This window comes from Anomalospiza imberbis, chromosome 3 (assembly GCF_031753505.1).
Source record: "Anomalospiza imberbis isolate Cuckoo-Finch-1a 21T00152 chromosome 3, ASM3175350v1, whole genome shotgun sequence".
NCBI classification, from domain to species: domain Eukaryota; kingdom Metazoa; phylum Chordata; class Aves; order Passeriformes; family Viduidae; genus Anomalospiza; species Anomalospiza imberbis.
Genome location: NC_089683.1, coordinates 61,389,616 through 61,407,727, shown reverse-complemented (window position 1 = coordinate 61,407,727; position 18,112 = coordinate 61,389,616). Strand labels below are relative to the sequence as shown.

The following is an 18,112-nucleotide window of genomic DNA, read 5'->3' as shown; positions in this document are numbered from 1 at the left end:
TGACATTGCCACGCGACAGAATGGGCGGATTGGTCACCAGCCAACCAATATATTTCTAATTCTATAAGGCTGTTTTTGTTAGGGTTGTTTAGAAAGGAAAAAAGTTTTATTTCTGCTCAAGTGGTTACCTTTGGTGTTAGCATTAATTTTATCAGAAGAGTTATGGGAAAATATGTGAAAACAACCACTGACCAAGGATGCCCCTGGCCCCTTGCCAACTAACATGCACACGCCTTCATGGGAAGCCCTACAAAAGGCAGAAGCAGCAGTGGCAAGACACTTGCCTAGTGAATGCTTTCCTTGCTGCTGGACTGCACTTCCTGAGGCTGTGAAGGGAGTAATTTTGGCCAATCCAGACTGGCAGAGTGTCTGGTGTATGTCAAACTCAGCCACAGTAGAAGAGATGCATGTTTTCCTTTGTGAGAGTTTTCTTTACAAGGCTGTTAGTCTGATTTCCTTCTAAGAGCCTGAACTAGGCTAATTTTGGTAACAGTAAAATTGATGTATTATTTAATCAAGATTTACAGAATTGAGTGTATGTTATGGTAGAACTTTCTCAATTATCTTGTCACAGAAAACAGGAATTGCTCAGGAGTGTAAAAATTTCCATACTCATGTAAAGTTAGGACTTATTGAAGAACTCTCTAATTGCAGTCAACAGTACACCTCCAAAACCACACCCTGTAACCTGTAACAGAGTCTGCTGCTGCAGTCCAATCTCATGTTGGATTGCAAACAAGAAATGCAGGTATCCTTCCTCTCTGTACAGCTACATTTTTATTTTTAAAAAATGGATGTAGTTGCAGTAATGGAATAAGCAATTAAAGTATAAAGTTAAACCCAACAGCTTGGGCAGTTGATAGCTTTTATGAAGTCACTGGGCTAATGCCAGTGTTTGGCTCTCCCTGGAAGGAAAACATAAGCCAGGAAATAGTAGTAAGACTTGATGCTGCAGACACTAATTATTCAGCTATGACAAACAAAACACAGGAGAGCACTGCTCAAACCTTGCTCTAACTTGCTATTTCTGTTTTGTGACTACATCTTTAGTGCGCACATTTTCTGTTGCCCCCAACTCATGCTATTAAACGATGCCACTATTCATGTCTAATTTAAAAAACAAATATCAAAGACAATCAAATTTCTATTCTGGATAAACACCATGCTGACACAAAGCCAGGAATACACAGTAGCACTGTGCTTTACTACTTATTTGCAGTCAGGAGGGTTCCATCAACCACAAGCTGGACTGACCTGAATAAAGAAAGCTTACAACATATGCATAGCCTTTGCTGGTTTGCAGTCACTAGCACTATTATGCCATCCAGTTGGGATGCCTGCTTTATGGAAGACACATGGATGCTTCCTCATTCCTCAGCTGGCCCGTGTGTAAGCTGGTGAAAAGCTACAGGGAGGATTTGCCTCATACTGCACTCACCCTGTTAAAAACCAACATGATGATTTCAAAAAAAAAAGATAGAATAGTCTGGTGGATATACATAAATATTTATTATCAGTTTAACTTCATTTTACTAGAAATCTTTAAACAGTTTTTCTTTTTTTTTTTTTTTTTTTTTGCCATAATGTTGCATTTGACACAGTTGCTACTGTCATAGCTTCCCTGCACTGGGAATGCAGAGCTTACACTTAAGATTCCAAAACAATCTATTCAAGATAAAGAGCTTTCAACTTTAGTGCATATGGAGCTATTTAAGGATTGGTAAAAAGAACCCCCTTCCCCATCCCAAATGAAGAGTCTGTTACAAAGATATTTCATTACCAAAAAGTGAATATACAAATGCTAAAAAAATGCTGGCTTGAAAAAGTGATTTCAGAATTTACTGTACACATTGTAACAATTTATTATATAAGCTGCTTCTACATGCAAGCAGATCTTACATTTGGTGTAAACCATTTATACACATTCTTTACAATTTGTACATATTTAAATGGCTGTATCAAACAACACTGCACTATGGAATTTTGGAAGCAAACTAAAATTGGGAGGAGAAAAAGACAAGGTTTATAAAAGGTGAACAAAACTTGTGACACTGAGAAGCATCTAGACTTAGGCTTAGTCTGGTTTGGTTTGGTTTCAGCTTAGTCAGACAGACCCAGATTTTCCTTCTAGCACAGAAAAGTAACACCAATGCAAAACAGAGTAAGGCAACTATTGAACTGGCAGACTGTACCCGTCACTTAGAATGGCTTATTGGTAAAATGCCATTTTAGTTGTGTTTTTGTTTTTTTAAACTAAAATATTTATTTTCTAGGCACATTCTAGTAGAAACTGCATTTTGGCTTTCCTGCTTGCCTATGGCAAGAAATGAATTACTGTACTTGGTGCCCATTGTGAACACAGTTGATGGTGGCTTTTTTGGTTTGATTCTGTGAAAAGCCAAGGCCTCAAATGGTATTTCAGTAGTATGGAAGAGGATACTGAGTCACTTGATACAAGATGATGATCAAAGAACAGAGTTTGTGTAATAACTAATGATGTTATTCAGTACTTTTGTCACCTTTGAGTTTGCATTAGAAGGCAACAAAAAGTTAACCCAAACCAATAGCACACCATACTACTACACGAAGACCTGAGCTTAATTGGAATTTGGGGATGTCTACTAGTTGGGGTTAGATGTGGCATTGTCCCCTCTGCTGAAACACTACAAACTGTCAGAGGGGAAGCTGGCCCTGTACAGCACTGAGAAACATCAGTGCCTTATGGCATGACATTGGGGGTGTCAAAGTGCTGGTGTGGAAAACTGTTTTTCACACTTTCCTGAATGGCTCGTTCCTTGTTTGGACTTCGTCTTCTTACACAGTGCATAGTGAAAAAGTGAGCCTGACATAAGCTCTGAGGTGGTGTGCCACAAGAATAAGATTTAGTTAGAAGGAAAAAGAAGAGAGGGAAGGATGATTTATATTTACCAGAAGTCATACTGAGAGCAGGATGCCATGGCTGCATATGGGAAGCAAAACTTAAGAACAAAGCATTCATTCAGGAGATTATCACAAACATGTGCCAGAAACATACAGGAATATAATTCATTCTGGTTACTGAATTGCTGGAGAGCTCAATTGAATATAATGAGTATTGGGTCATTTTCTTAAGTTTGTCTGCTTTCCCATTTAAAAAAAAAAGCTACTAATGCATCACTCTGGTGTTGATCCACAGTTTTTGGAAGAACATCTGACAAACAACTCTTCATGAAGTCCATGGCAATATATCAGTTTGATAATTTAGATCCCTATAACTGACAGCATTACCTAGCTGGTTTTATTTAAATAATGATATAACAAATGGGAAAGCTTTCAAGACAGGACAGCCTTATTGTATGATTTAGGCTGATAAAGTAAAATTTGAAATAATACTTTCTTTTGCAACTGATTCTTGTTGGTTTGGGGTTTTTTTGGGATTTTTTTTTTTTTTTTTTGCAAAGGCTAACAAGTTTTTATTAGCATTGCCCCCACATCAGAAAAGCACTTTGGAGTTGGTCTATATTGTTGAATACTCCTTATTCTCTACATCACAGGAAAGCGGCTGAGTGCCTGCCTCAGCTTCTGTGCAATCTGAAACAAAGAGAAGATAGTTAATATGTAGTCACTTTACACTGTGCAGAAATATGATTGCAGGCTAAGAAATTAGGTGTTCCCTCATGTGATGAAAAACTGCAAGCATTACTGCAGATTTTGTGTATGCAGGACTCTCAAAACATTCCATTATAAAGACTTCTCATATATACACTTTCTGCCTTGTTAATTTGGTACTTTCACTGCTCCAGTTGTTTTGGAGAAAACATTGGAGGCAGGGCTGTTATTCTGCCTGTCTAGCACTGCACTGCACCAGAGAGCTACAGGAACAGAATTTCTAGGAAGCCCACCTCCCTGCTGAAGCAAGGCTGAAACATCAAAACGGATGCACTGTGCACTCACCACAGTTCTCATGGTAGCCATGACCCCACATGTGAACATGTACTGGGGGAGAAAGCATTGGTAGAAGAAAACTGGTGAGGCTGCAACCAGAAGGATTGAAATAGACTGGACAAGAGGCTGAGTGATGGTAAGGGGCAACCTAAGCCTAACCTCACCAGATGTGTCAAGCAAAGTAAGCAAAGTGACCTGGTGGGGGACCTACAGTTGTCACCTACTAAAGATAACTCTGAAGCTCCACTGGCAATTTTTACAGCTGTGAAGGGGCACCAGTTACTTATGAGACTATTTTTAGTGATAGAAGTCAGGCTGCAGCACATTCAAACTCTAATGTTTTACCAGCATATCACATTAGAAGCCTTGTTCTTGGTTTATTTTTAAAAAAATCACAAGGATACATGCATTAGAACACTGTTAAATGAGAACTACAGTGGTAGAGAGAGTGCTCAGATTTAAAATATTTAATGTCACCTGAAATGTTCCTGTCCCTCCTGCCCCACACTTGTATACATCAGGCTTTAAATCACAAAAGCTTCCCTTCTCACTCCCATCCTATGGGAGGAAAGTTTTGTTGAAATGTTTCATTGTTCTGTTCAGTGCAGCAGGCCTTGCTTACTACACATCAGAGAACTAAAATTCTTTGTAACCCTAGTACCGGCGTTTGGGAGGAAGAAAAAAGTCAAGCTATCAACAATGTGGTTTCTGAACAGTGGTTCTTAGTTCTAATGGGTTTATTGTAACAATCATGTACCTAGGAGAGTATCTATAGGAAAATATTATTTTAACTCACTCCTTCAGTTTTCAGGGTTTTTTCAATTCCTTTTACAAGTTTTATACGATTCTTCAGATATCTGCTCTGTGGGAGCATGTATTTCCTATAAAAGTAACAGCACAGTACATGCCAAGCAAACAGTGCTGAAGCCCTGTCCCTTACCGTTTCATAGAACTGTGCCTGCTGCTCCAGATAGAGACGAATGACGCTGTTGTAGTCATAGATCCGGTTACTGTGGAAGTGATTCATCTCAGCTGCAATAAGACCCAGGAGACAAATCATTTAACAGAAGCATTTATAATTAGGAACAGTTTCACTCAGTTCAAGTTAGTTACTCTGCAGCAAGCTCAGCGTCCAGCCCTGCCAGCAGGGGAGGACTGTTCTCACGCTTCCACAACCTGTTCTGCCTGCAGCACTCAAGTTATAGTGGAACTGTTTGTCAGATTGGTAGGGGGTCAATTACACACCAACCCGGGCACTTCCTGGACAAAGCCAGGTTCTTGTGTTACAATACTCAGGTGCACAAAGATTCAATAAAAAATACAAGCAGGATTTTCTTCTACTGAGGTAACTGTTCCTTTCTGAAGGGTTTCCAACAGGATTTTGGCTTGGACATTCAGATTTCTAAGGGTATAGATATCAAGATGTAAGCCACAACTGTAAATACTTAGTTCAACAAAAAAGAACAAAAAAGATACAACCAGTAGAGTGTGACTCCTTCTTGACTTACGCTGTTTCAATAGATACCTGAGAAACAGCATTACTGAATTTGTAACACCTTACACCAATTTCTACATCTCTTCTCAGATCACAGCTTATGGCTGAAAGAAGTTGTTAAATATATTTTAGGATATCAATGGAGGGAGAAGAAATATGCTAGATTGTAAAAGTCATCCTAGAGGTCTCTTCCACAATTACCACACATAGAACACAATCCTCTTGCATCACGGTGACTAAGAGGAAGGAGATGGGGAGTTTTCCTGGTTGTTTTTAAAATCAATTTTGTGTGCTGCTCTGACTTCATCACGTAATATATCGAGTACTCTTGGCTTTAAATCATCTACAAATGATGCAACCCCCTCAATAATGAGTAATTTTATTGAATTCAGTAACGGTGCACTTAATGGCTTTATATCCTGCAGGATTGAGCCCTGACTCCTCACTTCGCCAGTTTTTCTAGTGCAGTGTGCTGCACCTTCTATTTACAACACCTCTAACCTAAAGAGGAAAAAGATCATTCAAAACACATCCAGGAAATAAAGATCTTATCCAAAAGAACATGAATCTCAGCTGGGAGATGGATTATGTCTGACTAAACTAAAAGACAGAGAAAAACACTTCTGCTAATTATGACCTGCTTCATGCACCAGGGTCTATGCTTTTAATTTGAGACATTATCACATGTGTCTTTTGCAATAGCAATGTGAGATTAAAAAAAAGGGAGATGCAAAATAACTCCAATTTAGAAAAACACAGAAGTCCTTCAGAGGTCTACAAAACTGCCATTTAGCTCAAAATGTGGTTTACCTTGTAGTGCATAAGCCATGGTGCTCACACGTTTCACCATGTTCTGTTTGTCTTGTGGTGTTATTTTACTGGTTGCAACTAACTTGTCACTTTCCTTCACTCTTTCTATTGCTCCCTGTAGAAACCAAATGCAGAAAGATTAAAAGAGTAGTCAACTTAGGGGTGTTCATAGTAATCTAAAATGCCACTAGCTACATTTTGAGTTTGCATTCAGTACACATATGTACACAAAATGATCGATTCTGCCTTCTCACATTTTCATCCAAAGGTTGTTATTTCACTTTATTGATTCCAAGAGTCCTTTCAAAAAGTGACTTCGAACACAGGCATGATCAGAGTTATCAGCAAATTGAGTTTGGTACAGGCAGTAATACACAAGGATATATACAAAAAGGACAAATGGGCCAAGCTTCAAATTACAGATGACCAACATAACTGACATCCAAAAGCTTGTAGAACCTTCTTTGTACATTTTACAAGAGAACACTGTTTTTCAAGAGACTACAACTCATTGCAATGTATAGCTATTGATTCAGGAAAATCCTCGAGTCACATAAATAACAAGCATAAAAAGATATGCCTCTCCTACACAATGTATTTGTGCCAAACAACATGCATGAGAATCTATTTACATGTCTCTTGGCAGTAGGCTTATGTTTCAAGTTTTAAAAACATTTCTTCTCCTTTTATGATATTTCCCCCCAATGATTCTGTGGGATGAGGGACTGAAAATGTCCTGAAGAAAGAATACACAAATTTGATACGCTTTTATCTTTGTTGCTCTCAGAAGTATATTCTAATATTCTTGTTTTATACAGTTAATACTTCAAGTGATCAAAAAAACCCCAACCCCACATATTTGTGCACTTGTTTTAATACTTCACAATATTTAGTTTCCTTAAATACATTGCAGCAGACACAAGATCATAAGAAAAATCTATGACCAAAAAAAAGGGCAGAATATCCAAAACTACACACCATAGCTTTTGTACTACAGAGAACAAAATGGTTGGGTTTTGTTTGGTTTTTTTTTTTCCCCAGAAATGTGAGAGCTTAGCTCTGGTCTCTGGTTTTTGATATTAAAGAAACTTCAACGCAGTGCATGATTATTTATCATATATCAGCAAGTCAGCCACGCAAGTGTACACAAGTTTTCCTACAATACTCATATGGTTTTATTATCAACCATCACATAAGGCTCAAATATTACAAATTTACACTACTGCTATTCACCCCACTGGGACATGAAGTCAACCTGAAGAAAATCATGAACCTTCTAATGCTCTACTATAGCAGAAAGTTGTGATATTCTTGAAAGAATTTCTTGTTTTTCTTCCCTCTAAGTACTTCTCATTTTAAAAATCAACACACCAGTTTCACAGAAACTTCCAGTGTTTCAGCAGCAGGGGCCAGTCTGCTGCACAAATGCAGGGTACCATACCACCAATTTTACTGCTGTCCCCACTGCCCAGCCCTTAAAAAGAAAGGCTCTTCACATACCTTATGCGCTGCTATGATGTCAGGGAAGCAACCAAGAAATCCCTTATATTCATGATTTGTTTCCATCAAAAAGTGAAGATCTTTCTTTGGCTAATAAACAAAGCATAAGCGTAAGTAAAAGTACCTGTGGCAAATTAACACCACAGAAAAGAAACTATGATGTCAAGAAAGGGCAAAGGGGAAAAAAGGGAAGGAAACAATTGAGAAAACCCAAACCAAAATATTAATTGTTTATGCAAGTTTTTCACATATGAAAAGAGTTTTTTTAAAAAATAGAAGCTTTATTAGCTTTTTAGAGCAACTCACTGAGCATCATTGTGCAGATGCCTCTGTTCTTTGTTTCATTTAACACTAGCTCATGAAGTGATGGGGTTTTGCCTTTTCACCCAAGAAGAGTTTCCTGTACAGTCTCTCATTACATATACAAATATGTAAATGCACAGGTGCATCTCCTTAGCTGTCAATGTGGAAAGATGTTTTAAGAAATTTCAGACTCAACTTTGAGATAAAGAGGATCTGCATTTTGCAGACTTTAAGTGTAATATGCTAAACATCAATGTGTCTCCAATACCAATCTAGGTTTATTTAAGCCAGATTTTCACTGAAGCAGGCAACTGCATGTCAAGGCAATGAAGCACTTTCCGTACACAGGTATTCCCCCATATGGAGCAACAGCAAAATCTGGATCCTGTAGACCAGATGTGGGGAATGCAGAGGGAAGGCAGAAGCTCTGTCCTTGATTAAATATCATTCTTTTGTATCAGTAATGAAGACAGTTCACAGACATCAAAAAATGAACACGTTTAAAGACGAAACAATCATTTTAGTACTTTAGAAACCAGAAAGTGGGCTTTCTGACCAACAGAAATGCCCTCTCATCACATTCCCCCTGAGCTGACACAGAGTAGAAAAGGAGATGAAAATGCATTTAAAAGTGTTAATAGCAATTTAATTGGTCTATAGCACTAGCAGCTATGTTTTAATCTAAGAGTAAAAAAGAAAATTCAGAAGTAATCCAAATTGGTGATATGTTTGTACACACTACGCCATTGCATTCGTAATACTCCTACCTGATCTGCTACAAGACTGGCAATTTCTTCGTAAGTTTTCCCTGCTTCTGTTATTGCTCCATTGAGATCAGATTCTCCTAGAAGTAAACATCAGTGTGCAAATTACAGTAAGTCAATTACAACAAGAAACTTGCCTTGATTCAAGCAAATTTATAAAATAGCCTATTTACAATAATAAATGGCTAGCCATCCTTTCATAACCAGCAGAAATAGAGAATTTAAAAAAACATTAAAGGAGGAAAACTGGAGGTCTTGTAGAAAATTAATGTTCTACCACAGTATTAGCACTACTTACTTCCACATTTAATAGTTTTATGCAGTTTAAATACACTGGTACTCCTCCACATGGGGCAACAGGAAGTCTACCAGGATGGAAAGGAAGGAAGAATGAGGAGGGCTACAAAAGATGGATTGACAAAGCTGATGTGCTACTAGTCCTGAGCTCTCTGACAGTCCTGGACCATAACTGTTCAAAGGTCAGAGAAGCAAAAGGAGGCTCAAGTAACTTTTTTCCTTGACAACAAGACTTCCGATCCTTTAGGGAACTCTTAGATAATATTTTCAAGCTCTGTAAAAATCACTGGTTTTCAGAGTGAGTTTCTAACTTTCATCCTCATATGAAACAGATCAAAGGGCCCTACAATCTATGCTTAACAATACAGACATCACTATAAATCCTAAGCTAGACAACACCACAAGCACTCATAACACTGTATTACTAACAGGACAGGCTAAGTGGGACAAAGATGGAAACAAGCCTTACATTCTTGTATGTTTCATGCCACTTCACCTTCCCATCCATGTTAGCTTGTCCAAAGCACGTAGTCAACAGTACAGAAAGCAAATTGAGGTAGAGAGTAGAAAGGCGAAGGTATAGTTTGCAGATGTCAAACTTCAGTTTAAGAAAATAAGGTTTTCTTATGCTTTCAGAGATGTCTTGATATTAGGCAGTGGTTAGTCTTTTATGAACTTTTTGATTTTACTCTGTAGATATTAATCAGTGACTTAATTGAAAAGTACCATAGATTTCATTAATTATTAATCTGAGCATTAAAGTATCTTGTTTTATTACAACATATGGTCTAATCTACATTAGAGATTTATTACCTAGGATTCCTTCATTTTAGCATGTCCTAAAGGAAACAAGGTAATGACTGAATGCTGCTTCAGTTCTATCAATCGATTCCTACTTTCCATTAGACTGGTTTCATAAAGTCAAAAAACTGTGAGGCAAAGTGACCAATCCTAAGAACTAATCAGTCCAGTAACACAGTAACACAAACACTGCTAAACAAATAATTATTTTTCTCCTATTAGGACCTGTTAGGATAAAATAAAAATAAAACCAACACTAATTCCCATTGTGAGACTCAAGAGGTACACAATTCATAACATATCTTCACCTTTTTGTAAAACAATTTTAAAAATTGGAAGGTGATCAATTTTATTATTTCAGGCTTAAGGCTTAAGTATTTTCAGTATATCAGAATTCTTTTATCTGCTCAGAAGTAACCTTGAAGTAATTGCTGCTTAGGCAACTGACTCTAGATTTTGGGACAAAACATGGTGTGGCTTCAGAGTCAGAAGCCAGGTTGGTCTAGATGTTGCTGTTCATTTTATAATGCCATAAAATATGGTAATTTTCCCTATCTGAGGGAAAAAAAAAAAAAAAAAAAAAAGGAAGAGTATGTATGTATATGTAATTTGAACAACAAAACCCTCCCTTTCTGTACTTACTCAAGGAACCTTCATAGAGGTTCAAAGGATCTAGACAAACTCTCCCAAAAACAATCATCTTTTATTTTCAGTATTCTCAGCTTCTGAACCAATGCAAAGCTGGAAATTGCCTTCTTAACTCAGTCTGTGAAAGCTGAGTTGGATCCCAGTGCAAGGATACATCAGGATGTCAGGGGTTCTTTAATCAATGGAATAGCAGAAAGCCCCAAATGTTGCTGACATTTATAACAAAATTATGTTAGATTTGAGTACATATATCCCCAGAAGAAAAAGAGAGGCCCTAAAAGCATTGACTGAAGGTAGCTATAAAAAGAGCAGTTAAAATGGCCAGTAATATTCCACAGACATTTCAACCCAACCACAAGGAGAAACAGATATTTTCATTGATTTGCAGGCTGCATACTGTTATAAGGAGATGAAGAAAGATGTAAAACTATTGAGGAGTCTTTTGTAGATGTTTAATAGAACATCTCTTAGCAGTTCAACTGCTTGGTAAATGCCAGTGATAATCATTTCAGAAGGAATACACCAGACATACTGGGAGAACTAAAACTCTAAGTCTTGACTGGGACACATGAATTTTTTTTGTCAAGAAGTACTTTTGTTTTCATTTCAAAGTACATTTTAATATAATTTAGTAGGGAAAATCACAAAGTTTGGTTTACTAGCAGCAAATACTTGCAGCAAAGCTTTTCTTGATAAGTACACCTCAAACTGATACGTTCAGCACACAAGCAGCTTGTAAAGCAGGATTTGCCTGTTGCTAGCTGACAGGATAGCGAAACTTGTGTGTAACTGCCTAACAGAATTCCTGAGGGGTGATGTAGGATTAGGAGATCTTACTATGGTTGAATGGCATACCAGTCATTCACATTTTCTTAATATAGGAGAAAGAATCCTCCAGATTTGGTGCCGCAAAAGAGAAGCCATGCTATTCGAGGCTGTGTTAACCTTAGAGTATCCTATGACACAGTAACATAGGCAACACATTGCCAAGCTGCAGGACACTTCCAGGCATGTTCTGGTACTGTCCAATATGCATTTTTGGACCAGGATCATGTTTGCAAAGGGCACATTCTTGGAACCAACTAGACAGTACATAAGCCCATAGCAAAGTTAAATCAGAACCTCTCAGTGTGTTCTTAGTAGTTTTAAAGGTACCCTTGCCTCTGCAAATACTCTCTAACACACACTGGGGCTGGCAATGAATAGATAAGGCTCATTCTGTACCATGAGAAAAAGAACTAGAGTGAATCAGATTAACAAGTGTATCTTGCCTGGTGCAATCTTAAATATTTTAGGCTAGAAATTAGGAGAGAAGGCAGTAGACATTACTACATATAAAGCTTTGCAGAGCAAGCAGGCATCACTGAAGAAAGTGGTACAGGCAATAGATACATCCCATCCTAACTATGCAAATGAACCAACTAACAGTAAATGCAGTATGTCAGAAGTCAGCTACCAGTAGCTGGAAATGTTTCTGTCATCAAATCAGTCATTGCAATCATCAGAGGCCTATATGCTTAAACTTTCAGAACACTAGTATTACAAAAAATCCATAAAACCAACCCAACCAAAAAAAAAAAAAAAAAAAAAACAAGGATGGAGAGATTCAGCTCCCAACAGAAACTGAACAGGGTGTCCTTAAGCATGGCAGAATGAGCCATTCCTATTTACTGACAGTTGAGAAAAATCATGCATCATACTCAGCCTAGCTACTACTTCTTCTTTGGAAGCAATGTCTTTTATATACTGAGATCTGGAAAGCTGTGCCCTATCAGTTTAAATCCAGGTGCTTACATCTCTTGCAGAGAGTCTGCTTAATCCACAGACCTGTACCTGATGGAATGATCAGGAGAATCCATACATGAGCAGCAGGCAAGATAGAGTAAGAGAAGCAGTGATGAAGCCATTTAAAGCCACATCTGCATCTTACTTGCTTTCTCTTCCTGGGAACTCAAATTAAAAAGCAAAGAATCCCATATATTATTAATTTGGAAATAATATAAGGGCACAAGTTATTGAAAAAAGGAAAACGCATAATCAAGGCAAAGGCATCTGTAGGAAGGGTACTTATCTCAACAAGATACAGGTGCAACCAGCTATGACTGGGCAAAAAGCAGAGAGATACACTTGCCTTGCTCCCAAACTATCATAGGATCAATTTTTCATACCATTCAAAGATGCTGGAAATCAAATCAAAGCTCTCCTTTCTAAGGCTGATTTGCAATTTTCTACTCTAGTTTTATGACATACTATTTTCCCTTTACCATGGCAAAAGAATGTGCTAGAGCCCAATGAATTTTCAGACCTTTCCAGAGACTTCCTGCTACAGATTTTATCCAGGCAGGATTTACAGTTTTCTAACCCATGCTAAGAATACATAATCATGCAAATCCCCTATTTCATTCTCACATCCAAAAGTGACATTTCAGGCAATATGCTATGCTCAATTCTAACTAAGCAGTCATCCTGCTGAAGTACAGGACACAGATGAAAAGAAGCTATGGGGACAATGCCTATTTCCAATACTTCCAGCAACAGAGAATCTGTGTTTCAGAAGGTTGCATTTTACTACATCATTCATGGGGCAAAATGTTTTAAGATTATAAAGCAAGAGATAGATGAGTAGTCAGAGTACGTACTGGTCAAGTAAAATTTCTAAGATTGTTTCTAAGGAAACATTTCAGGAAGCTTCTATGCTATAGCATTTAAGGTTTTAGAACACAGTAATTTTGCTATCAAGTATAGAAAGAAAAAACCCCAAAACCTCAGACACCTTTGAAAGGAGAATCTCAGGGAAAACTGACTCAACAGGCACCCTCTATATATGAGGAAATATTTTCCAGTTGTCTGGAAAACTTCAATAGAGCGTAACATATTTTAAATTTGGTCTAAAGATGATATTTTAGGAAAACATTGAGCAATTTATTACCTTCTTTTCCCTCCCACAACTTTCATACCTAACACGACAGGCTCCTTTTTAGGGCTCTTGAAGGAGAAGCAAAGGTGAAGGACAAGAAAAAGCTACAGTAGCCAATCCTCCAGCCCACATAATGGATTATAAAACATTGTAGTAAGTTCTCCATCACCATGTGGAGTTGTTGTATCATGAAGTCACACAATAGTTCTGTGACAGCTATTTTCAAGGCCCCATTTTCTCTCCTTTCCCTTTGAAACCACAAAAATGCTACAGCATGTTTGGTCAGTTAGGTCAGTCACCAGATTATATATTAAGAGATCAAACTAAACTCTTCCACCACCACCAACCCACCACAGGATTATACAGTGAGAGAAGACAAGATTGCAGACTAGAACATAAAAAACCCATAACATACACAAAAGAAAAGTTTCAGATTTTTTTCCAGAACCATGTTTGACATCTAAACCTTAAAGAGGAAAGCATTAAGATCTTCAGAAAAAAATGTAGCATGATGTAATTTAAATACCTCTTTTTAAGCAAAGTACAAATGAAGCTATAGAAATACCTTGGTATCCACTAGTGCTGAAGACCAGTGCTAGGCTCTGCAATGCTTTTCCTATCTTCTGGTATTCCTTGGGTAGTGCTGAAAGTGGGAAAAGCATGAGGAAATGAGGGGAAACAAAAGCAAAAAACCAACATGGGTAAGTGAGACTAAATCTGCAGCATTTCCAAAACTTGATGAAGCAGATGTCAAAAACAACTAGATTTTACATTTTCTCTAGTGACACATTTACAATCATATTCTTTACCCCCTCCTCTGCTATGCATGTTCCAAAACTGGATAAAGCAATTGCAATCTGGATTCTTAAAAGGTACAAACAGGGAAACAGCGTGTGAATGCTATTAAAAAAATATGCAATCTCATTGCATTTCTATCTCAGACCTCCTATGTATACAGTGAGATTTTTTTCCCCTCCCCCTTATGGGGGAAGGTAGAGGGGGAAGTGCTGCAGTGTGATATCAAGAATATTTTAATTTAATTTAATATTTTAAGAGAGGAGATTATTATACAGACCCATAATACCTAAACTCACCTCAAATAATGAATTTTATATTTAAAGGCACTAGAAACCAAGATTATCTAGTCATAAAAATTATGCAAGTATCTAAATAATAATATTGTTTTTTATAATCTATTTATTGAACATGCATGCATAAATTACTCCATCACAATTACATCAATCAGCTGTGATTTATGAGTGCATTCATTATTAACACTTCGAACAGCACCACTCCAGAGGCCTAAAAAGCAATCTGAAAAGCAAAAGCAATTTTTTATATGCTGCCTATACTAGCAGAAAAAAAACTCCAAGTAGATATGGGTTTTGTTATCAAATATTTGTATTCAGAGGGTACACTGCCCAGGCAAATAGAAGGTTTTTAGCTGTTCTAGCATCCCACAGTATCTGATTTTTACAGAAGAACACCTTTGTGTGGTATAAAAAAACACCACAAAACCCCCAAATCATCCTTCCACCCCAACCACCTGATTTTATTGATTATCTTTGATCAAGCTCTTCTCCACAAGTCAGACTATTTATGATAACTGGTCTGTCTTACACTATGAGTACAATTTAGACTACTAGAGTTCTGTTATCAGCCATTACACTCTGAATCTCCAGATATTGAATCTCCAGTGGAAACTTTAGGGAAGACTCTTTGGTTTCTTTTCACAGGTATTTAAGAAGTTTCCACTATCAGTTATTTTAAATCTCACTGAATGGAAGGCATGTAACTATTGCTCAGGAAGTACCAAAACTACTTCTGATTAAGAGTCAAGTCTAGAGCTGACAGGGAACTTAAAACCTAAGAGACTATTAAAATTTTGCATGTTCCAGTTTACCAGTCTCTTTTTCTTGTATTCAGTATCAATGTCTGGAAAATTAAAAATTTTAAAAAAAATTAAATTTTAAGATTTTAAGAAAAACAAATTGTATTGCTGCATCTATGCTAACGAATTAATAGTTGTAAGTATTAGAAGAGTCATTCAGTATCTAAAGCACTAGTGTTGTAAGTTTAGGAACACTCAACTTAGCATAAAAAAATACTGAATTTCTAGTGTAAGCACAAGTCACAGCCAGCCCTTGGTTTTATCATTACTTCTGTAACTGCAAAGCAATGCTGTTTTTCTAGTCTCATCTGAGGAACGTTATTCCTTCCCCTGTTCTCTACTTTCCCCTCAGTATAATTTGCTAGTGAAGCAAGATCTGTTAGAGCTCTGTCATGAGTTAGACTATTTTTGTCCAGCAGGAGGGTCAGTGGTGTGTAGAAGGAAACTCATTCAAAGCTGAGAAATGTAAATAATTTAAAGTTAACATCCTATAGATATGAAAGTCTAATGTAATCACTTCCATGAGAGATGGAGCTTCTACACTACCCATTCTCTCTGGTCAGTCCCAAATATTCAGCTGTAGTGTTTGATTAGTAAGAGGCAAAAACATAACTCAGGAGATATACTTCACGTTCTGGGGACAACGTTTTGGGTTTTTTTGTGGGAATTAAAAGGAGAGTAAAAAAAAATTAAGGTGGTTCAAGGAGATTTATGTGACAGGTCTTTGGTTGCCAGACACTACAGCCTGCCCTGAAGTGTTTCTTATTATGATCCTCAGCTGTAGTACCTGCTTCCTTTCAAAAGCTGCCTTGTGGTGGCCACAAACACTGAACACTGCTGTGGACTAGGAAATTAGAGCCCAGGCAGAGTCATAGGGACTTGGTGTGAAGTTCTGCAACCCTAAATATCTGTGGGAAGGAAGAGACAAGATAGGAAAAAAAAAAGAATTGGGCTAAAGATTAAGTTAGAATCAAGTTGATTTTTCTTTTCTTTTTCTCTTAAATTCATTTCATCTTTAAATCACTCCTCCTAGCATGCAAGGATCCTAAATAAGGGGTTAATAAGATGCAAGTATTTGAAAATATGATTTCATCAAATAAACAGGTCTATTTTGCCCATGGTAACATGTCCATGAGAACATGTCCAACAAGGGCTTTAGCTGCATCACTAGAATTATTTAACTTTAAGTATTTTAAAACCTATGGGCAGGGAATAAATATTTCTGAGATAAAGGAAAAAACCCCAAACAACCCAACAAAAAGCCCCACATCAAACGTACTAACAAAAAACTTGCACAATTTACACTCGTAGACTAAAAATAGCCAGAATGTCATACAATTCCCATGATAATTTAGGAGTTTCTTTCAAGATGTGCCTTGAATTATACACATTGAAAAAAAGAAGAGAGAAAGGCACCACAGGAATGAGTGCTGAGTTCAGAAGGACACTTACGCCCTGTACACCTCTTCCAGTGCTCTTGTCCCACTGTCAGCAGCTCTTTAACTCCATCATCCATTGCTTTGGTGAACCTACCCACTGCATCACATTTCTGTTCTCTGCGGCATTTTGAAAAAGCAAAAACAAAAAGCAGTTTAATAGATGCATAATGTTAACTTTAAACGCAATACTGAAATGTTAAGCAATGTCAACTCTGTCTCAGTAAGTATCAGATATAAACCCATTCCTTGAAATTTCTGCCATTTCGCTGAATTCAGAATTCCCCTCTTTATATACAGGCATTATTTGTTCCATTTTTCCTCCTCTGTTAGACTCGTAGATACATGGCACTGGATTAGCACTCTTATTACAGTGTAATAGAAGTAGTGAAATTCATACAACAGTGAAAAAATAAAAAGAAAATAACTGTGTCAGATATTTTTATAGACGTCCAACAGGTGAATAAAAAGTAATATAGCAACTCTCCTAGGGAAATATATATGCATACTTTCATATTATATTGTCAATATCATTGTGCTGAGTTGGATTATAGGGAGCAAAAAAAGATAATTCTGAATTAGTAAGTGTCTTTGTACTCCTCTTAAAGCATGTTTGCATGCAGCTATCAGAGTTTTCCATTAATACAGCACTGCATATACAGCAGTGATTTGTGAACTCTACAGAAGAAAACTAAACGTATATTTTATAATTTCTAACAAGATTTATTTAAACTGCATCCAATCTTTCAAATTATCTCAGCCAAAGCCTGCATGTGACAGCTGTAACAGCAAGGGAACACTGAGTGACTCCCCAGAGCCAGGGTAGCAGCTCCAGCTGTGCCCCAACAACCTAGAGATTCCTACTTCCCCACCAGCACTTCGTTCCTCAGCTGAAAACCATACACACATAGTAGTTATTTGCACAAAACCAGCACCTGGGCTTTTTAAGAGGCTCTTGCTTTACTCCCCTTAACTCAGGGGGCAAAACTTCCTGTAATTTTCTAAACTTCATACTTTATGGTCTCAAGATCACTAAAAATGCTTATGAACCTGTGCAGGACTCTAAAAATACTAGCAAAATTTTTCAGTAAAGAACATCTTCACACTGAAGAACCTAAGAGTTATTGAACAAGCTGCTTTGTCCATGTTTTAAGTGGAGTAATGGCTTTCAAGGCTCACACACACTTTTAACAGCACTCCCATGCACTAGAACATGTGGACATCTGAGATGTTACAGCCACTCCTGCAACTGCTTGGAAATAGGTCCCCAGCACTACTGCAGGCTGCCAGCCCCAGCCCAGGAACCCATCCCCCTGGCAAGCATTC

The 18,112-nt window shown here is 37.5% G+C and overlaps 1 protein-coding gene across 4 annotated transcripts in view; it reads right to left on the bottom strand.

Annotated features, from left to right (window-relative positions):
• Positions 1-1,550: 1,550 nt before the first annotated feature.
• The window catches only part of SNX9 (sorting nexin 9), a 58,917-nt gene continuing 42,355 nt past the window's right edge, over positions 1,551-18,112 (bottom strand). For all 4 annotated transcript variants that reach the window (XM_068184685.1, XM_068184683.1, XM_068184684.1 and 1 more), the window contains exons 12-18: positions 16,803-16,906; positions 14,025-14,102; positions 8,800-8,876; positions 7,730-7,819; positions 6,230-6,344; positions 4,865-4,956; positions 1,551-3,570 (exon numbers count right to left, since the gene is read on the bottom strand). In XM_068184685.1, coding sequence (XP_068040786.1) covers positions 3,523-3,570; positions 4,865-4,956; positions 6,230-6,344; positions 7,730-7,819; positions 8,800-8,876; positions 14,025-14,102; positions 16,803-16,906 — 604 coding nt within the window. In that variant the 3' untranslated portion in view covers positions 1,551-3,522. The remainder of the gene's footprint in view (positions 3,571-4,864; positions 4,957-6,229; positions 6,345-7,729; positions 7,820-8,799; positions 8,877-14,024; positions 14,103-16,802; positions 16,907-18,112) is intronic.